Source organism: Cetorhinus maximus, chromosome 3 (assembly GCF_964194155.1).
Source record: "Cetorhinus maximus chromosome 3, sCetMax3.hap1.1, whole genome shotgun sequence".
Taxonomy (NCBI): Eukaryota; Metazoa; Chordata; class Chondrichthyes; order Lamniformes; family Cetorhinidae; genus Cetorhinus; species Cetorhinus maximus.
Genome location: NC_135881.1, coordinates 178642045 through 178664690, shown reverse-complemented (window position 1 = coordinate 178664690; position 22646 = coordinate 178642045). Strand labels below are relative to the sequence as shown.

Below are 22646 nucleotides of genomic sequence, written 5' to 3'. Positions count from 1 at the left end.
AGGAACAGTCCGGGTGAGGGGCGGGGCTAGCTGAGCCCGAGCCAGTGCGCATGCTCAGCGAAAGAGCTAGCCGTTTCACTTGCGGCCGTGACCGTTGGGTCACTGTCAGACCGGGCCTCAGAGCGAGGTCGCTAACCGCCGACCGTTAGGGTTCCTCGCCAGAGTGAGATGGCTGAGGACAACCGGGCGAGTGGTAACGAACGCCGGCATCATCGGCGCAAGCGTCACACGGCGGAGGAGAAGGAGCCGGAGAGGAAGAAGAAGAAACGGCTGCACCAAGAAGTGAAGAAAATCAAACATGTCGAGACCTTGTAAGAATGACAGAGCAAGAAGTGGTTTATGAGAGAGAGAGAGAGAGAGACAGAGCTGCGGGGTGGGTGGGTGAGTGTACTGCCAAGGAGGTTGCCATTCCTTCGTCGGCCGCCGGTTAGCCCACTGCAGGACCCGCCATAGACTGTAAACATCCAGCCATATTATTGTCTGGACTTGGCTCTCGGCGGTGAAGTAACGGCCGCTGACGCCTGCCCAGAGACTCTCTGCAGGCTAGCCAGCGGAGATTTCCCCTTATCCAACCCCTGTTCCAGGGCAGCGAAAGAAATCTGTGGCAAGAAGCAAAGTGCTGCAGATGCTGGCAATCTGAAATAATAAGAAAGAAAATGCTGGGTTCTGATGATCTGAAACATTGTGTTTGGCATCTGTGGCTAGTGAATAGGATAGGCAACAATGAGGCTTTTCAACCCTGTACAAATTTAAGTGAGATACAAAGCAGGAAATATAAATTAAATTTAAATGGTCTGGAAAGTGAAATAATGTTTGGGAAATGCAGATAGGATTAAGAATTGTGGAATTTGAGCCTTAGTTTGAAATCATTAGTGCTACACCAAGAACAGAAAGAAAATAATTTGATTGTTCCAGCTTCCAGAATGTTAATGTTACCCATTGCTGCAAATCACTTTCCCATAATTCTAATCTGGCATGTATATTGAGTGCCAAAACTGCATATTGTGTGTCAGTTGTGTTAGCTTTCTCACCTCTGAACCAAACAGTTGTAGGTTGAAACAAAAACAAAAAATGCTGGAAAAACTCAGCAGGTCTGACAGCATCTGTGGAGAGAAAGACAGAGTTAACATTTCGAGTCTGTATGACTCTTCTTCAAAACACCATCAGTTCATACGGACTCGAAACATTAACTCTGTCTTTCTCTCCATAGATGCTGTTAGACCTGCTGAGTTTTTCCAGCACTTTTTGTTTTTGTTTCAGATTTCCAGCATCTGCAATATTTTGCTTTTATCTTAGTTGTAGGTTGAAATCCCACTCCAGAAACAACCACAAAATAAAGGCTGGCACTCTAATACTGAGATTGTACTGCACAGTTGAAAGAAGTCTTATAGATGAGATGCTAGACCCTCTCAGATAGATGTAAAAAATCCTGTGACACTGTTTTGAAGAACAGGAGAAATCTCCTTGGTGTCCTGGCCTTCACTATTTATCACTAACACAGGTTATGTGGGCATTTCATTCATTACTGTTTGTTGATCTGTGCTGTATGCATATTGGCTGCTGGATTTCCTACATTACATCAGGAAACATGTTCTAGCTCTTAGTTCTGCTAAATTTTAGGAGTTTTCATACCTGTTTTTATTTGTTCTGATTTTGGGTAACACTGGCAAAGCTGCATTCATTGCACATCCCTTAGTTGCTCTGAAAAAGAGGTAATGGGCATTATCCTGGAACTGTTGCAATCTGCACTCCCACAATGGTGTTAAATAGGAAATTCCAGGATTTTAACGGTGACAGTGAAGGAACAGCAATCTATATCCATCGTATATGGTGGAGGAAAATTTGAAGGTCACGGTGCTTTCATAATCTTGCTGCTCCTGTCCTCTTTGGTGGTAACGGTCACAGCGCAGGGAGATGCTGTCAAAGTAACCTTGAAGAGTTGCTGCAAGTGGATCCTGTAAATCATACATTGTATAGTCAAGTTGCACTGGTGGTAAAAGTGGCAGATGTCAATCAAGCAAACCCAATTAGTGTTGAACTTCTTGAGAATCGTCGTGGAGTCCTATCCAGTGAGTCTGACGTTAAGGGCAGGAAGAAGTTGATGATCGGGAGTAAGGAAAGAGTTGGAGAATTAGAGCTCTCAAGAGCGGTGAGGACTGGGGAATAGGATTCTCTGGGAGTGAAGGAGAAAGGACTACAAGTCTGGAGATTGGGGCTTAGGCAGGGGGTGAGAGTGAACACCTTGCCCAGTGCAGATTGCCAATCCTTGGATCAGGATACCCATCCCTTCCTCAATGGAAAAGTGTGTTGATGAACTGGGAAGCTCAACAGATGGTAAATGGAGCTGAATTCACGTGCCACTGGCAGGGTTTCAGAATCAACATGATACTGAATGAGTTTTAAAAAAATACAAGAAACTCTGGAGGAGATGCAGCAAATCCTGGGTACTGTACATACCATGGCCATTTTGAAAATAAGGATTTTAGCATTCTTGCCCCTAAATTGAAAGACTCTGGGTTTAAATCCAGCAGAGACTTGAGCACAAAAATCTAGATTGACACTCTAGTGTAGTATTGAGGGAATGCTGCATTGTTAGTGGTGTCATTTTTCAGAGGACATTGTTAAATCAAGATCTCGTCTGCCCTCTCTGGATGTAGAAAATACGATGACAAGTTTCTCAAAGAGCAGGGGAATTTTTAACCTTCTCATTATCCCTCAGTTAACATCACAAAAACAGATTATTTGTTCTTTATCACACAGCTGTTTGTGGGAACTCGCTGTGTGCAACTTGATTGCTGTGTTTGCTACAGTACAACTATGCTTAAAAAGTACTTCATTGGCTGTAAAGCACTTTCAGACATTCTGAGATTGTGAAAGGCAAGTTTTTCTTTCTTTATTGTTTACAAATAAAGGACACCTGATGTAAATCCCTTGAATGTCCTTAACTCATAGGATTTGCAGTAATTGGAAGAAGGGTAGTAGGGCAGTAATGGGCTAGACAAACTTTGTCTTTTTTGTGGCAGGGCTAGTTTGCACATTGTTGGTTATATGCCAGTGCCATAGCTGCATTGGGACTTTTGGCTAGAGGCCAGCTAGATTTGGTACATAGATCTTTAATACTAAATTGAGATTTTGTCAGGGATCACAGCATTCTCTATGTATGTAGTGCATTCAGCCACTTATTGTCACATTCAGTGAACTGAATTGGCTATATCTGTTTTAGACTGAAGACATTTGCAAGCACATTCATCTTGTCTCCTATGCTTAACTGTTGGATTCTGCGGTTGTTGAATATGGGGATGTTTGTGGACTCTGTTCCTGATTATCAAACATGTGCATAGGAACTAAAGATAAATTCAGATGAAGCAGGGTAGAGCCAGAGGATAATGAACCAGTATATACAAATACAATTCAGTTCTCATTTTAAAGTGACACCGCTATCCTTAATATTAATCTGAATTTTAAATTGTTTGCATTGAAAATTGCCTGTGCAAATCCCCCATCCTCCAATGGCTTTGCAACATTTGCATCCTAGAGAAACATTTAAAATAAGGTCCATCTTGAAAGACAGACATCCCAGGGTAAGTGTGTGCGCTCTGTTTTCATCCCATCTTCTATTCAGAAGCAAGAGGTTGGGTTTCTAGGAGAGAGCCAGCTCAGTTTTATGCAGTTTTGGTCTCCATATTTAAAAAAGGATATACTTGCACCGGAGATGGCACAACAAAGGTTCACTAAATTAGTCCCTGGGTTGAGCAGGTTGTCCCATGATGAGAGATTAAGTACATTGGGCTTATGTTCTCTGGCATTTAGAAGAATGAGAGGTGATCTCATTGAAATCTACAAGATTCTGTAGGGGCTTGATAGGGTCGAAGCTGAGAGATTGTTTCCGCTGTTTGGGGAGACAGTCTCAGGATAAGGGGCCAACCATTTAGGATTGAGATGAGGAGAAATTACTTCACTCTAAGGGTTGTGAATCTTTGGAATTCTCTACCCCAGAGGCTTGTGGATGCTCCATCATTGAATACATTTAAGGCTGTTATGGACAGATTTTTGGTCACTCGGGGAATTAATGGACATGAGCAGGTGGGAAAAGGGAGTTGAAGCCCAAGATCAGCCAGGATCATATTGAATAGTGGAGCAGGCTTGATAGGCTGTGTGGTCTGCTCCTCCTAGTTCTTATGTTCTTGTGTTCAGCACTGCACCAGTGTGTTCCTTCATACATGGTGACAGATTGTATTACAACAAATTTTCCTAAACAGTTTCCATTTATAAATCAGGACTTATGCATTTAAAATGGGTAAAAGTTGATGAGATTATTGCAGATGTGTCATCAGCCAGCAGCAGTAACCTTGGAAACAGTGGTGGTATCATTATGTTATTATAGTGTCACAAACCCTTGGTTCAAGGAGCACTCTATGAATTTAATCAGCTAATATAACATTTGTGGTTGCTCCACTTCATTTGGGGTCAGTCTAGTTCAGCCTCCCCTGGAGGAGGCTGTCTCACTTGATTTCAGTTTGTGCCTGGGCACCCAATTTATATTACTTCTTAATATTGGTTTACATTTCACACCAACACCAAACTTCCAGAATGTGCTCTTATTCATTAGAAGATAGGAAGCTAATATAAAGTAACTCGCGTTGAATATATCTTGTTTGTGAAGTCTTTGAATTCTTGCAATTTATGCTTGTTTATTTTTAATAGCTATGAGAAGCCGCCACCAGGGATGATAAAGGTTAGTCATAATTTGAATTGATACACCTGTTAACGCCTACAAACTTCAAAAGAATATGTTTTTTTTAATCTGTTAGTAATCCTGCACTAATCACAATCGCCAGGTAAAATGGATATTTCCCTCATATTCTGTACTATTTTCAGTTACCATGAGGTACGCAAGCATGATGTGGGTTGACTCTTGGTGTGGATTTTTTTTTTGTATGGAAACACTAGATATCCCAATGTCCTGAAATTGAAGTCTTATTTTGTGAGGAGTAATGGCCAAGAGCCAGTATCCTAACTCTGATAGAATGTAGCACATCAGTTTAATGCACTTTGGTCTGCTTTAAATCGGCATTAAATATTACCATTTAGTGTTCTATTTACAACCACTGAGAGCAACGTATATAATGTTAGTCCAACAAATATGCCAGTATGATTCTAATATGTGCTGACATAGTTATATCTGTCCCTCCTCATGCCATCCTCCAGCCCACTGAATAGGAAAATGAAAGTTTGGAGAATAAAACACATGCACTCCTGCTCCTGATGGCTCCAAGCAACATCACTCCTTTAGGTCCTTGACAATAATAAAAAGAGGAGTTGGATCCTGAATTAATAATGCAGAAGGAATTTAACTGAGGATTCTCACCACTGAGTTTTATATTTCAATCGTCATTGCCTACTCTATGTTTCCTTTGTTAGGAAATCAATCTTCATGGGGATACATAATCATTTTCTACACAGAAGCCTCCTCTCCAAACTACTATAACCTTGGTTCTGCCCTCATTGTTTCTTGTTTTTGGTTTGTGTGGTGCCCTCTGTATTTAGACTAGAAAAGAGTAGAAAGGAGGCCAGAAACGTGATTAGGTGTAGTTGGGTGTTTATTTCTAGTTGGTATTGTGATTATTGCACACATGACTAAGTAGTATTCTTGTAAACAGTGTTTTGTGAAAATTGCTTAATTATTACTAATTCAGTTGAAACTCATGTTAAATTTTGTTATATTTTTTAAAGCAAATTTTAGCAAGTTACCTAAACAAAGTGATCTAATTTCACAGCTCTGCACTGTTACATTTTGGAATCACAACTGCACAGATTTTAAAATGCTAGAATTTGTCAGTAACAAATCATACAAATATGTTCTGAATTGAATCTGTACATATTAAGCAATTTTATTAAATGAAACATTAGTGTTTAGTTTCATCTTATCCTATTAAAGTACAATTCTACATCCAATAAACTGGGGTGCTAAAAAAATTTGTGCACTATTAAAAATTTAAAGTAGCTGGCCTATTATCAATCTGTGACAAAGCTACTTGTAACCTCTCTTACTGTACAATTCGTGGTTCTTTGAAATATAATCTGACCTAAAGCGGTGTGTTCATTGCCATTTAGTCCTAAATTTTACAATGATGCCTATTGTTGCTTTTCTTACCTCTGTTCTTCAGAGATTTAGATTTCAAAATATCTGCTTATAGCTAACTGTTTCATCATGTCAAAAAATTCCTCTTCAGTGATGTTATGAAGTGGAAATGCTGTCCACAGTCCTCACTTTTCAGCAGAAAGGTGGTCTGCATGAAAATTCTCCTTCCAGTGTACCTGTGACCAAGAGTTTGAGCTCGAAACTTAGCCTCTCAGTTTCCATCCTATGGTGGATTTTTAAAGGTTAATCTGGTGCTTAAAAGTTTGTTGATGTATAAATAAGCAAGAGGTCCTTCTCTGATAGATAAGTTTTAGTAAAATATTGAAAGCTGCAAAGTGGCGCACAAATGTGTTAAAACACTAGGTTCTGTCCTACCTGTGTTTGTTTTTAACACTATAACACTTGGCTTTGAAAAGGGAATTAGATAAGCACCTGAAAGCTAAAGAATTGTAGGGCTATGAGGAAAGGGCAATGGAGTGGAACTATCTAAATTTCTCTTGCAGGGACAAATTGGGCCAAATGGCCTCCTGTGCTGTCATTATTCAAGATTCTAACATGATTAGGTGCTGTTTATTGTACGAGTATGTTTCTTCACAACATTTAAATCTATTTGACAATTCAGTAGAATAACTTTCTCTTTCCTGTGTCAGAAAGGACTTACAAAGTTAAATCTAGACAGCATGTTAGCATGTCATTTAAGTGCTTGAAGATCTGAAACAGCAGTGGGGACTTTACAATTAGCCTTGGTATGGAAACCAAACTTGGTATGGGCTTTGTGTGATGGGGAAGAAACAACCGTGTTTCTGCTGCTCTGACGTATGTAGTAATTCCTGCAACAAGCTCAACAATTTGTGGATGTCAGGTGAGGGTTCAACTATGATAAAAGCAAAAAACTGCGGATGCTGGAAATCCAAAACAAAAATAAAAATGCCTGGAAAAACTCAGCAGGTCTGACAGCATCTGCGGAGGGGAATACAGTTAACGTTTCAAGTGGACTCAAAACGTTAACTGTATTCCTCTCCGCAGATGCTGTCAGACCTGCTGGGTTTTTCCAGGTATTTTTTTGTTGAGGGTTCAACAATGACTGGCCTCCGTGGTCAAGTAACTTACAGGTAACGACTGACCAGGATCTTGACTAAAGAATAGCCATTGGGAGAAAATAGCGAAATTCTGGCATCCATGGAACTATAACTAGCATGAATTGTTGCCTTCAAAAATGGGAAGAAAGCGTAGAAAATCAAGGGGGGAAAAGTTGAAGAAGAGAATGAATAATGAGAAATCTGTTGTTATACATTTCCAAACCTTTTGTGGGAATATATATGGCAAAGAACTTAAAGCATTCTCCTGTTTTTGTTAAGATAATGTATGCTTTTCTCTGTTATTAACAATCCACCAGTGAAACTACTAAAATGTGATTTAATCACACAGTAGTTACTGAGAATGCGATTTTTTTAGGGTGACATGGATTGTAGAGAAAAATGTATTTCTTATGTTCATTCATTATCTGGTTTTCATTAAGAAGTCACCCATTAATTTTGTATTCTGCAAATTAACCTGAATCAGTTTTGCAGAATTTTGGGTCTAAGTGATTCTTCTGAATAATGTAAAATATTAAAGCCAATTACAGCATTTGTAAGGCCTGTAAAATGATTTCTGTATGCTCAGGAAGATGATTACAAGCCTGAAGATTGTATTCCAGACCTGCCAGGCAATGAAGGAGCAAGAGATTTCCTGGCACATGCTCCTACTAAAGGACTTTGGATGCCATTGGGGAAAGAAGTGAAAGTCATGCAGTGTAAGCAGAATCTCATTGATCTTATTTATTTATTGTTGAAAATGAGTAAGTATGTCAATATTAACCTGTAATTGTGGCAATACATGTAGAAAGAAAACCTGAAATAAATGACTTGTTAATAACCTAAAATGCAGTGTATAAGACAATCCCATTTTGCCAGCATCAAAAATCATGTTTTTGCAAATACTTGGCTTGTAAGTTGACCCTCCTTTACAGCTATACTCACATTGGTAGTCAGCCTCAATTTTTCACCCCACAAATGCAGGTTTTATTTACTGGTATCTTATAACTGGGCACAAGGGGTCAAGCATACCCACTCTTTGCATCAGATGCCGGTGACATTTCAAGAGGACAACCACCCACACCCATGCTGGCGGTTCACTTTTATGCTAGGCATATAAGTCAACCCATAAGTCAAAGGTCGACTTATACACAAACATCTTATGGTAGATAAGTTAAAAAAATGTCCTTGGTAGGATCTAGGACAGAGTCTGAAGTACAGAATAACTAGGGGAGATTTAACCTGAAGGGGTGAATAGGATAGAGTACATGTGGTGGAGGAGGAGGGTTTATTTGGTGACGGGGGGGGTGGTGGGGGGGAGTGTGAACATGTCCGAAAGCCAGCTTCAACACATTGCCTTCCACATATCACTCCAGCATGTTAGGCTTTATGTGTGTGGCCCCTTTGGGAGATGAAGATTGTCAATTGGGGGAGGCTGTGGTGGAGTGGTATTTTCACTGGGTTGGTATTCCAGAGACCCGGGGTAATGCTCTGGGGACCCGGATTTGAATCCCACCACGGCAGATGGTGAAATTTGAATTCAATAAAAATCTGGAATTAAAAGTCTCATGATAACCACGAAACCATTGCCGATTGTCGTAAAAACCCATCTGGTTCACTAATGTCCTTTAGGGAAGGAAATCTGTCCTTACCTGGTCTGGCCTACATATGACTCCAGACCCACAGCAATGTGGTTGACTCTTAAATGCCCTCTGAAAAAGGGGCAATTAGGGATGGGCATAAATGCTGGACTAGCCAGCGACGCCCACATCCCATGAACAAATTTTTTTTAAATTGGCACATTAATGGCTCAATTAGAGTGACATTGACATGGGTTTTGTACATTAACTTTGCGTCCACAAGTTTCCTCGGCCTCCTAGACCTTATGACACATTGAAAGCAAGGCAAGAACACAGCGGCAACTGAGTGGGCTAAAGCCATGAAAAGGACACTGCCAATAAGTACTCAGAACCCACAGCTGGGCCAGAATTTTTAGCTCGGTGGAGGGCGCGCGCCTGACCCGACCGAGTGTGAAATGACATGCGATGGCGTCAGCCGAGCGTGCCTGACCGCCCCTGCTGATCCCGTATGCCAAGGACAAAATTCTCCCCTTGGTTTCTTACCTGTTTGTGAAAAGATTTGTTAGCAATATTTGTGTTGAGAGTTACTTTTTACAGTAACAGGAGTTACAGTTTTTAGTTTGGAGGTTTAGAGGTCTATTATGATACAGCCGATGGTAAAGGCTGAGTTGTTTAAATCCCAGAGGGAAACTTGAAACAACTGTCATAACCCATTTTTGCAGTTTGTATATTTCGAGATGTAGGCTTTGAATTCAGTAGTAATAAAACCACCAAGTCTCAAGAGGTTTTTTATAAATTTAAATTAAACATTTATGAATACAAGAAAATTTGTAAGCACCCACATATGTCTACAAGATTACTACTATAATAACAATCCCCTAATTAATCTGAATTTCAGTTAGACCGCTGGTAAGGCAACAGTAAAACACACATTTAAACAGACTCCTGGCAAAGCACACCCTGGACAGTCGCATTTAAAATGAGTTTCTTTCAGCTCTGGGTCCTTGCAGACTTGAGGCTTACAGGCTGGAGGCTTTAGATATTAGAATCCCTCCTCCTTTTCCAACAGCCTTCACTTCCTTTATATATATTTTCCTCTTTGAATGCAAATTCTCATTGTCACTAGTTTTTTTAAAAACTTTAAATCTTCTAACAAAACCCTTTCATGATATCCACTTTACTAACAAGCTTTTAAAAAAATAAACACATTATTTCTGAGCTTCACCTGGTTAGGTGTAATATTTCACCCGCTCTTTTGAATGGTCTATTTAAAAATGCAAATTGCCCTCCTTACACCAAACCTTCTGTTTCCCTGTTTTTATCTAATTACCATTTCAAACCTACTTCTCTTCTATACATCAAAGCCTCTAGACCAGCTGGCTTTAATCCAATTAAGACACATATACATACATAGACACAGGCATCACTAAACTCTATTTTAAAATAATTTCCAATAACATTATAAACATTATTATATCTTCTTGACATTTTGGACTGCACTTTGGAGCTGGGATCCATCAGATGGGCATGGATACCACGAACATTGTATTAGATTGGATCTCAGATAATAGGCTGTCTGATATTTAAATCTCTTACCAAATAGCTGACAGGCTCCATTTCTGATGGCCAGGCATGCTGAGACTCTGCTAACCTCTGTGCCGCTGCCTCTGCTGCTTTGTTAATTGAGAGATGACTGGTGGGCCACCTCTAGTTTGCTGCCTTTCCCGAGTGCTCTCTGCTATGCTCTATGCATGAGAGTAATGGGATATGTTCCCCCAATGGATGGAGAACATTTGTTGAGAATGAGTGAGAGGTAGGCATAACAATGCATAAGAATGAATGTAAATGTCAGTGAGGATGGGGATGTTGTACATAAATAGGGATGGGTGCACTTGCAAGGTAAGTTGGTGTGAGGAGTGAGGAATAGGCTTGAGAAGGCAGAATGAGAGAGTTAGGGTGATATGCACATCAGAATATGGAGCAATGCCCTCATCTTTCCTGGCCTACTGATCCAACCTTCTGCTTGGATCCAGGAGTGTGGCACCATGTTTTGCTGTTGACCTCCTCTGCAACACTCAATCTCACCTTCTCTGTCTCAGATGCAGATTTTTTTCCCTCCTGTCATTAAGGGAAATATACCTACCTCCAGGCCCTTACAGCCTCCAACAGTACATCTAGGGAGGCATTGCTGAAGTAAGACACAGCTTTTGCCCATTCCAATTACTTAGCAAAAAGTCTGTGGCTCTCTATGACAACTTGAAAATTCTGCAATTTGCATTTTGGTACATCTTTAACTACAGGAGTTGAAATCATGTTGTCATCATGCCTGCTGACGTTAATTGGACAGCAAACCAGGAAGTAAAATGATGATCAGATGACTGAGTTAAAAAACTACCCACAGACGAGCTGTACTTACTTCCGAGCTTCCCATACACTATCAGTTCCTCCATCCTTGTTTCCAATCAGCCCCCTTATTCAAGCTAAACCTGAAGTTTAATTTGGCTTCGAAGTTTAAAAATGCCTTAATTGATAAGGATTTGAAAATGTTTAAATGTAATCCCTGGAGAATTGCTATTAATTGTTACTTATACCATTTTACAATGTTGTTTCCAGGCTGGAGATGCAAAAATTTTGGACACAGAACTGGGGATAGGGAATGTCCCTATTTCATCAGTGGAAATCAGAAATTGGAACAGTTCAGAGTAGTAAGTCAGAACAGATTTCATTCTCTCTTTGCTTTTGAAAACATGTAAAAGTTACGGGCAAAATTTTTACCGACCTGCAGGGATCATATCAGTCAGAAAGTTGAGGGGAACTCTCAGTTCAGGATTCCCCCACACACTATGGAGTTTTAGCATGATCGACATGCTGGGCCTTCATTTGAGTGGAGAACCGGTCAGTGACAGCTACAGCATCAGATAAGTCTGAACTGATAATAGGAGGTTTAACTGACAGGGATGAAGGGGGAGGAGTGATGATCTTGGAGGATGAGGTCAGGGGCTTTGGTGGGGAGGGATCAGAGAGGCTGGGGCCTGGTGAGGTGGGGTGATTGAGGTCTGGTAAGGGGATGAAAAGGGGGCCTGGTGAGGAGGTAGGGTTGAGAGCATGAGATGGGTGGAATTGAGAACCTGGTGGGACAGAATCGAAGGCCAAATGAGGGGTTGAGATCAGAGTCTGGTAAGGGGGACATCGGGATCCACCTTACTTGGGCAGGCAGGGGCAACATTGCCCTGGTGATTAGGAAGAGGATTGGGGGCTTTGGGGAAGGAGGAGGTTGGGACCTGGTTGGAGAGGATGGAAGCAGGGCCTGATGGAAAGGCAAGAGGTTAAGGTCATGGGAGCTGTGCCTGATTATGAAGGTAGGCACCTGGATCCTGGCGGTAGGTTGGAAAGCACTTTCCTCCTAAATCCAACAACCTCATCTTGAAGTAGCCTCTGTGTTACTGAAAGCTAGAGAAACCCAGCCGACAGCTGTAAAATTTCAAAAGCGAAATTATTGTGAGGTTTACGGCCTCATTATCATAGTTGCAGCCCACCTCCTTGGATTAGGTTGTCTCCCATTAATCTCCAGCCTCAATAAAAGCCAGAAGTAGGCAGGTTGGAGGCAGGCCTGAGTCAGGAAACAGATTTCTGAGACCGTAACCACCCCCATCCTACTCAAACCCATCCGCTTCTTTAAAACATATGGGTTTTACTTTTTCAGTACATAAGATTACTATTTCTGAAAGCTATCCAGTTAGAACTAACTTTTCCTGAAGTCAAATATTAGCAATAGTGTTTTTGCAGGGCGACTGATATTGGTCATATTTGTTACATCTTTTGCTGAACTCAGGTTAATTTTCAAAGATTCTCAGAATTGTTACAGCGCAGGAGGAGGCCATTCGGCTCATTCTGTCTGTGCCAGTTCTCCGAATGAGCAGTGCAACTAGTGCTATACCCCTGCCTTCTCCTCGTAACGTTGCACATTCTCCCTTTTTAGATAATAATACAATCTTGAATGCTTCGATTGAACTTACCTCCGCCATACTCTGTGGCAGTGCTTTCCAGATCTTAACTACTCGCTGCGTGAAAATGTTTCTCCTCATATCTCCATTGCTTCTTTAGCCAATTAACTGAAATCTGAGCCCTCTCATTCTCGATCCTCCCACCTGTGGGAATAGTTTTTCCTCATCTACTCTGTCCAGACTGCTTATGACTTTGAATACCTCTTTCAATCTCCTCTCAACCTTCTCTTCTCCAAGGAGAACAGTCCTAACTTCTCCAATCTATCTATATAACTGAAGTTCCTCATCCCTGGATCCAATCTCGTGAATCTTTTCTGTAGTGTCTCATGCCTTCAGATCTTTCCTAAAGTGTGGCGCCCAATACTCCAGTTGAGGCTGAACTAGTGTTTTATACAAGTTTAACATAACCTGTATGTCACTGGGTTTAAAATATTTAACATACTCTATGCTCCTATTAATAAAGTCTAGGATACTTTATAATTTATTAACTGCTCTCTCGATCTGTCCTGCCATAGGTACATCTGCACAAATGCACCCAGGTCCCTTTGCTCCTGAACCTCATTTACAATTGTGCCCTTAACTTATATTGTGTCTCCGTGCTCTTCCTACTAAAATGAATCATCCCACACTTATCTGCATTGAATTTTGCCTGCCTCTTGTCCACCCATTTCACCAACTTGTCTATGTCCTTTTGAAGTTCTGTACTACCCTCCACACAGTTCCCAGTGCTTCCAAGTTTCATATGATCCACAAATTTTGAAATTGTGGTCTGCACATTAAGATCTAGGCCATGACTATACATCAGGAAGAGCAAGGATTCCAACATAGACCCCTGAGGAACTCCACTGCAAACCTTCCCATGGCCTGAAAAACATCAATTAACCACTACCCTCTGTTTCCTGTCACTAAGCCAATTTTATATCCATGTTGCTCTTGTTCCTTTTATTCCATGAGCTGTAACTTTGCTCACAAGTCTGTTGTGTGGCATTTATGAATTATGAACCAGCAGCATTACCCTCATCAACCTCTCTGTTACCTCTTCAAAAAATGCCAGCAAGTTAGTTAAACACAATTTGCCCTTAAGAAATCCATGCTGGCTTTCCTTAATTAACCTGTATTTGCCCATGTGTCCATTAATAATTTTGTCACGCATTATTGTTTCTAGAAGCTTCCCCACCACTGAGGTTAAACTGACTGGCCTGTGGGCTTATCTTACCTCCGTATTCAAAAAAGGGTGTAAACATTTGCAATCCTCCAGTCCTTAGACACCACCACTGAGTCTAAGGTAGACTGGAAAATTATGGCCAGTGCCTCTGCAATTTCCACTCTCACCTCTCCCAGTATCCTTGAATCAACTCATCCAGTCCTGGGGCCTTACCAATTTTAAGTGTAGCCAGCCAATCTAATACCCTCTCTTTATAAGTTTTAAACCCCTCTTAAGTATCTGAATTACCTCTTCTTTCACCATAACCTGGACGTCATCTTCCTGGTGAAGGCAAATGCAAAGTATTCATTTAATATTTCAGTTAAAAGATGCCTGCATTGTAATGAGGTCTTACTACTCTTGAAGGGGTGTTAAACCAAACGCAAGGTAGAAAAACTGGGCTGGTGTCTAGCAACAGGAGGCCCACACAGGGACACAGAGAAACCAAAAGCAGTTTGAGTTTAGTTGGTCATTATGCTAAGGTGGAGGAAACAGCTTAAGTCTCTCTCTAGCTGACATAATAAGAATCTTGAATGAGTTGCTCTAAGGTTAAAGTAACATTGAATGTCAAGTGAGTTCTGAATCTCAAGGGAAATACCAAGTTGTCAGAGGTCTACTTGGGAGAGGGAACTGCAGGGGACAGGTCTTAAAGGAAAAAGAGAAGTGAAGGTAAGGAGCAGAGGAAAGGCTTCAAGCCTAAAGGGAGAAAGCTGCAGGATACAGACTTAAAGTAAAATAAGCTTGTGAAAAGCCAGAGAATCCAAGGAGACAGCCAAAGATCTGTAACTCCTTATGGGCACGTGAAGCAGTGGTGTTCTGTTGGCACAGCTGAATCTGAGAGTGTATGCGTGGAAGGAAGTGTGAATGCATGTGGCGACCCAGGGAAGAGGAACAATGGAATGTTATGACACAGCAGTTGGTAAAGGCTGAGTTATTTAAAATCCCAGAGGGAAACTTTAAACAACTGTCATAACCTATATTTTCAGTTGGTATGTTTGAGATGCAGTTCTGAATTCTGAAATGAAACCACCAAGCCTCGAGAGTTTTTATATAAACTAAATTAAACATTTATTAATTTAACAACAAATTTAAATGCATACACATGTCTACAAGTTACTACCATAATACCATGACCCTAACCGTAACTTTTAAACAAATCCCCAAATTAATCATTTCCAGGTAAATCTTCACCAAGGCAACAATAACCCTAGGGCAGAATTTTGCCCTTGATGGCGGGCCCCACCGGCTTCCTGTGCAGCCGGGGGGGGTGGGGGTGACATTCCCCAACTGCATACGCGCGAAAGAGCACACATCTCCCTGAAACTAAGTGCTGCCTTGGAGAGCGCTGACAGTGTTTGAAACTTTAAAAATAGAAAAATAAAAAAATTATTAACATGTCCCCCTCATGTGACAATGTCACACGAGCTGGGACATGTTAATAAATTTCACAAAAACTTTATTAAACTTTTTTAAAACAGATATGAAACCTCATCCCGGTAGTGGATGAGGTTTCATGTTTCTTCAGAAGCCCGCTGGGGCTCCTGGCCTGCCTGCCAGCCTTAAGGTTGGACGGGCAGGGCCTTTAATTGGTTTAACTACCCTGTCGATGGCCTTAATTGGCCATTGACAGGTCGGCGGGCGGACAGCTGATCGCGCTGTCCGCCCGCCTTCTTGAATATTTAAATGGGGCGGGATGACGTCGGGGGTTCCCCCCGACATCATCCCGCATCATTTTCCCGTCAGCAAGCAGGCCCCAGCCCCCAGCTCGCCGACAGAAAAATTCTGTCCCTAGACTTAAACAGACACCAGGCAAAGCACATTTTATCTTACAAATTCAAAATTAGGTTCCTTTCAATTTGGTTCCTTCGCACAGTTGTAGGCTTCCAGGCGGCATGCTCTGACTCACACACAATACATTTTCCTGTATATACCTAGCCTTCCCTTTGAATGTAAATTCTCATTGTATCACCAGGCCCTTTGAACTCCACCTCATCTAACAATAAACGCCTTTCATAGTACTAATTTTAGTAGTAATATAAACACATTGCTTGGTATCTCCTAGCTAGGTGCAATAATTCACCCCCAGTCTTTGGTTTATTCAACAAAATGCAAACGTACCCTCTGCCTTACTGTTTAACATCTCAAAACTACTATACATCAAAGCACGCAGACTAGCTGGCTTTAATCAAATTAAGACACATACACTCACACCCGCAGACACAGACCCTACTACTAGTCCAATTTAAAATAATTTCCAATGACATTATATACATTAATATCTTCACGGAAGGAGAGTTTGAAACCCTGGAGGTGGACCCTTGTGGAAGGCGTCTGAGACAAAGTGTCGTTTGGGAGAAGATTCCAAAGCGAGTTCTTCAAAACTGGAGATTGGAAACCCTCGTGTGAAAGATGGAGTTCAGTGAGACTGGTTGGCTCAGGGTGTGACAAGCGTCTAGGGGTGGTTGATAAGGGATTCATAACATCTGTTTGGGATGGCATCTGTCACTTGGTTTCAGAGTGTGGTATATCTGACCACAGGTCGCCTATTGGTTTTCATGGACTGTATACTCACTGTGAACATGAGAGTATAAGGTAGCTTTTGTAACTTGTAATATACTTGGGAATCTGTGTATATCTGTAAAGGTATAGTTGTGGATGAAGAAGTATTGTAATATAGTTCATCATTTCTTGTTTAATATATGTTTTATTCTTTTGTTAAAAGTTCATCAGCTAACTCCTGTGACTGTGGTCAATAGCCGTCCTCCATGTTTCCAAACAAAAAATAAAAGTTATGATCTGCCAAGCCGGGTTCCACCCTTGGACCAGGCTTGTCTGGTAGTAACATCAGCTAGGATCATAACACACTAAATGACGCTCAGCAAATCAAAAGGGTGTGTGGGGAACGAGAGATGGATAGAAATTATGAATCCAGTTGTTAAGTACACTGAATGTCCTGAAAACATTTTTTTTTTTGCAAAGCTGGAATGATGGATGATGATTGAACTGATGGATAATATATGCAAGGATGGCCTGTTATTTTAATTCACCACCTTGCTCTCACACTAACATCTCTGTCCTTGACCTGCAACACTGTTCCAGTATAGCTCAAGATAAGCTTAAGGAACAGATCCTCAACTTTCAATTAAGCACTTTACAACCTTCTGGGTTCAACATTGAATTCAATTTCAGGCCATAAATTCTGCACCCAACCCCCACCATTTTGTTTCCTTTTCTTTGCTTGTATCGTTTTTTTTTCTTATTTTTGCTTTTAGACAGCTCTAGGCACAGTTTTTGATTTTTTGTTTCTTTTCTTTCCCCAACAACAGGGCCTTTGGCCCTGTTTGTCATTCAATCTCTCCTATTTTCCACCCTATTGCAGACCTTCCTTTCTCCTTGCCCCACCCATCCCTTGCTCTATTGCATCTCTAACATTTCCCAGTTCTGATGAAGGGTTATTGACCTGAAATGTTAACTGTTTCTCTCCACAGATACTACCTGATCTGCTGAATATTTCCAGTATTTTCTGTTTTTATTTTGGTGTCATACTTTGTTTTATAATGCTCCTGTAAAGCACCTTGGAATGTTTCATTATATTCATGACGTTATATAAGTTGCTTTTGTTGTTAATATATTGAAATTTGTACTTAATATAAACAAATCGCTAACATGGTGCATTCATTTACTAGGCACATGAAGATCCCATGTATGACTTGATCAGAGAAAACAAACGGTTTGAAAAGGAAACAAGGTAAGCATAGCCTTTAGTGATGGACTGATGGTGATTTTTTTTATTCATTCATGGGATGTGGACATTGCTGGCTAGGCCAGCATTTATTGCCCATCCCTAATTGCCCTTGTTCAGAGGGCATTTAAGAGTCAGCCACATTGCTGTGAGTCTGGAGTCACATGTAGACCAGATCAGGTAAGAACAGCAGATTTCCTCCCCTAAAGGACATTAGTGAGCCAGATGGGTTTTTACGACAATTGGCAATGGTTTCATGGTCATCATCAGACTTTTAATTCCAGATTTTTATTGAATTTAAATTTCACCACCTGCCATGGTGGGATTTGAACCCAGGTCTCCAGAGCCTGGGTCTTTGGAATACTAGTCCAGTGACAATACCACTATTCCACTTCCCCTTCAACAAATATTGAAAATAACTAATGAAAAATACAGCAGAAATGATTTTAAAAAGTGAGATACATTAAAATGTATGTTTAAAAACATTAGGGCATAAGTATAGGACAGGGTCTATTCTATAAGCTTTATAAACTAATATATGTCGCATTAGAAATAACGAGTGAATTAAAAGGGCAAACTCAACTTAGGGGATATGACATAGCAGTCACCACTGAGACCTGGCAGCAAGCTGGACATGACTGGCAGATAAATATTCCAGGCTATAAGGGAAATTGGGAAAGGAAGTATAGCAATATTGTTATAACACTATTACAACATTAGAAAGAGGGGATATCATAAGGGTGAGCAGAAACTGGAAACACTGTGGGTAGAAATAGGGAATAGAAAGAATGCAAGACTTTGGGAGTTCTTTATAAACCTCAATAGCAGTGATAAAGTAGCTGCATACATGAATGCAGAGATCAGAGAATCTTTTTGCAAAAGCGGAGTAGTAATAATGGGAGACTTGAATTTTCACACAGTCTGAGGGAAACAAAACAGTTCAAGCCCCAAAGGTAGCAAATTTCTTAGAGTGTATTTGGAACAGTTTTCTGGAATAATATGTCCTTGAACTGAGAATTGAACATGTCATTTTAGATTTAGTAATGAGCCTGAATTAGTCAATAATCTAAAAATAAGTAAACACCTAGCTATTAGTGACCATAATATGATAGAATTCGATATTAGGTACAAGACGGAGAAGGATGAATCTCAAATCAAGGTTTTAAACTGACTGAAAGGACGATGCAGGAATTAACCACAATAGACTGAACAGAAGTATTAACAGAACTACAGATGAACAGTGGGAGTTGTTCAAAAACAGTTTTGGTAAAATACAAGACCTGTAGGCAAGAGCTATGTGTGTGTAAATAAACAACCTTAATCAACAAAGGAAGTGAGAGGTAGTATAAAACTAAAAGAGTTTGTGTGAAGGCAAAGCACAGTAGAAATCCCTGGAACTGGGGAGATATAGAGCAGCTAAGGGACACAAAGAAATTGATAAGAGCTACAGAAAAGGAATACAGGAAAATTCTTGTGAGGGGTATTGAGGAGAACAATCAAGTTATTTAGAAATATATTAAGAAAAAGCGTGTGGCCTCTGAATGGCTGACCCAGGGGATATTGTAATTGGAAGTCAGGAAATGACAGACTTATCAAATAACTACTACTTTTTACATTTTTTTCATGAATGTGGGCATTGCTGGCTTAGTCAGCATTTGTTGTCTGTCCCTAATTGCCCTTGAGAAGGTGGTGGTGAGCTGCTTTTTTGAACCACTACAGTCCATGTAGTGTAGGTACACCCATAGTGCCGTTAGGGAGGGAGTTCCAGGATTTTGACTCAGCAGCAGTGAAGGAATGGCAATATAGTTCCAAGTCAGGAAGATATGTGGCTTGGAGGGAACATGCAGGAGGTGCTATTCCCATGCACCCATGCCATCGGTGCCTTTGTCCTTCTAGGTGGTAGAAGTCACAGGTTTGGAAGATGCTGTCGAAGGAACCTTGCTGAGTGCTGTAGTGCATCTTGTATGTTGTACACACTGCTGCCACCGTGCATCAGTGGTGGAGGGGCTTCACAATAGAAAGTGTGGATGAAGTACCAGTGATACAAAGAAAATTAAAAATAAATCAAGGAGAATAATTTACTATATTCAATATAAGTAAAAAATATTGGCGATGGAGAAACTAATCAGAATTAAAGATAGGCAAATCTCCAGATCTGATGGTTTCCACTCCAGGGTATTAAAAGATGTGGTTGAGAAAATTGTGGATGTGTTGTCATGATCTTCCAAAGCTCTCCTAATTCAGGAGTGTTCCCCTTGATTTGGAAACTGCCAATCTCAAAATTATATAAGATGAATAAGAGAAATAAACTAAGAAATTACAGACTATTAGTCTAATATTGTCGGGGAATTCCTAGAATCTATTATTCGGGACAGAATGACTGAGCTTTTGGATGAATATGAACTGATCGGAGCAAGTCAGCATGAATTTTTAAAGGAAACAAACCTGATACAATATCTGTGGGAATGGCTATGGGTATTAATGATATGGACTTCCAGAAGGTATTAAACAAAGTTTCCGCTTTAGATGTTTGAACAAAAATTGGAGCGCATGGAATTTAAAGCAACCAATTGGCTTGGATAGGGAATTAGCAGGTAGAAAGAGAGAATAGGGATAATACTAAGTGCACAAAATGGCAAGCTATAACCAGTGATGCCCCTCAGGTATCAGCTTTTCAGTGTATTTGTAAATGACTGGGATGAAGAATAGAGAGCTGCATATCTGTTGATGACATTAAGTTAGGCACATATAGTGCAGATGGGAACAGAAAGTTTTAAAGTTTTACATTGATAGATGTGTGGGAAAAACTTTCAGATGGAGTTTAATATTGGAAAGTGTGAAGGCATCCATTTTGCACTACAGATAGATCAGAACTCTTTCTAAATGGCAAGAAGCTTGCAAATGTACCTGAGTGGAAACACTTGGAGATTGATCTACTTGGACCCCTAAAAACTGGTGGACAGAATTTGTAAAAAAATTTAAAAGCTTATGGAATGTTGTCTTTTATCCCAAGTGGGCTGAAATACAAAGAAGTGGAAGTTATGTTACGACTGTACAGAGCCCTGATTTGATCCCATCTGTGGTATTGCATTCAGTTCTGGGTACCGCATCTCAGAAAAGGTATACTGTCCTTGGAGGGGATGTAGCATGGATTTGCTAGAATGATACCAAGGCTGAAAGGATTAAATTATAAGGACAGGTTGCATAAACTGCTGGACTTGTATTACAGTGAGTGGTAGAAGATTACGGGTGATCTAATTGAGGCGTTTGCAATGATGGAAAGATGAGCTCGGGTACGTAGAGAGAAACTATTTCTTCTCATAGGGGTGTTCAAAACAAGGGCACAAAATCTTAAAATGAGAGCCAGGCCAATCAGGAGTAATGTCAGCAAGCATTGTTTTACACAAAGAGTAGTGGAAATTTAGAACTCTCTTCCCCCAAAAACCTGCTGAGGCTGGGTTCGTTGAAAATTTCAAAACTGAGATTGACAGATTTTTCTTGGGTAAAGATAAGAGTATTAAGAGTTATGGAATCAAGTAATTGGAGTTAAGATACAGATCTAATTGAATGGCGGAAGACATTTGAGGGTCTGAGTGGCCTATTCCTGCATGAGTATCTTGGGTTTTTATATCTTAAGGGGTGTAAAAAATGAAATTGTACAATAATTAAATTGTGACTTGAACAAAGGTGGTGTTACCACAGAATTTGAAGTGCTCTCCTACTTAAATTTGTTTCATTGCTTTATTTTCATCTGGTGGTACAAACCAACATATTTTAAGTTATGATTTTTCTTTATTTCATTTAAAAATGTAATTATACACTCATAGTACTTTCAACTATGTTAATTGATAATTTCACTCTTCATAGAGAATATTGGATATTCGGGAGCAGTTTTAACGAAAATTACAGTAAGCTCTCACTTAAAGTTGTGGTTGCTTTCCTGAAAATTGCAACTTTAAGTGAAATAATTTTAAATGAATATTGGGTTCCCATAGGAATCAATGTTAAAGACAAAGTTAGGTTCATTTGGACATTTCTTACCATACATGTGCAGCACTGTGCATTCCTAGCTGGAATAACTTGCAAAATAAAATATATCACAATATATCACAACATCCTTGTCGGGGGGTGATGGTTTGCTAGTGCTGTTGGTGGGGGTGTAAACTAATTTAGCAGGGGGGGTGGGAAATGGAGTAAGGGGTGATGTACAGACAAGTATAGAAGAAAAACCAAGTCAGTCTGGAAGGCAGAGTGTATATAGTCTAAGTTAAGGCACAGGGAGCATGGCAATGCTGGGTGGCATTTATTTTAATGCAAGGAGTCTGGTGAGTAAGGCAGATGAGTTGAGGGTGCTGATTAACACATGGGGATATGATATCATTGCTATCATGGAGACATGGTTGAGGGAGGGGCAGGACTGACGGCTCAATATTCCAGGGTATGGAGTCTTCAGGCAAGTCAGTGGGGGAGGCGGGTGGGGGTTGGGGGGTGTAAAGGAGGAAATGGTGTCGCAATATTGATCAAAGAGTCAACTACTACAATAAGGAGAGATGATATCTTAGAAGGTTCCTCAAATGAGGCCATATATGTAGAACTTAAAGTCAAAAAGGGGGCAGTCACATTGCTGGGAGTATACAATAGACTCCCAAACTGTCAGGGAGCGATAGAAAGGCAGATATGTAGGCAAATCTCAAAGAAGTGTAAAAATAATAGGGTAATAATAATAGGGGATTTCAACTTCCCCAACATTAACTGGGATAGACAAAGTGTGAAAGGCTTAGAGGGGCGGTACTGGACCTAGGAGGAGACCTTTTTAAGCCAGCATGCAGAAAGTCTTACAAGAGACGGGGGGGCGGTACTGGACCTAGTTTTAGGGAACGAATCCAGGCAAGTGGTAG

The 22646-nt window shown here is 40.5% G+C and overlaps 1 protein-coding gene across 2 annotated transcripts in view; it reads left to right on the top strand.

Moving 5' to 3' along the window:
• The first annotated feature begins 38 nt into the window (after positions 1-38).
• rp9 (RP9 pre-mRNA splicing factor) overlaps positions 39-22646 on the top strand; it is a 39834-nt gene continuing 17226 nt past the window's right edge. The window contains exons 1-5 of one of the 2 annotated variants that reach the window (XM_078539338.1): positions 39-311; positions 4705-4735; positions 7808-7937; positions 11412-11503; positions 17693-17754. In XM_078539338.1, coding sequence (XP_078395464.1) covers positions 169-311; positions 4705-4735; positions 7808-7937; positions 11412-11503; positions 17693-17754 — 458 coding nt within the window. In that variant the 5' untranslated portion in view covers positions 39-168. The remainder of the gene's footprint in view (positions 312-4704; positions 4736-7807; positions 7938-11411; positions 11504-17692; positions 17755-22646) is intronic. The other variant, XM_078539339.1, reaches the window with a different exon arrangement.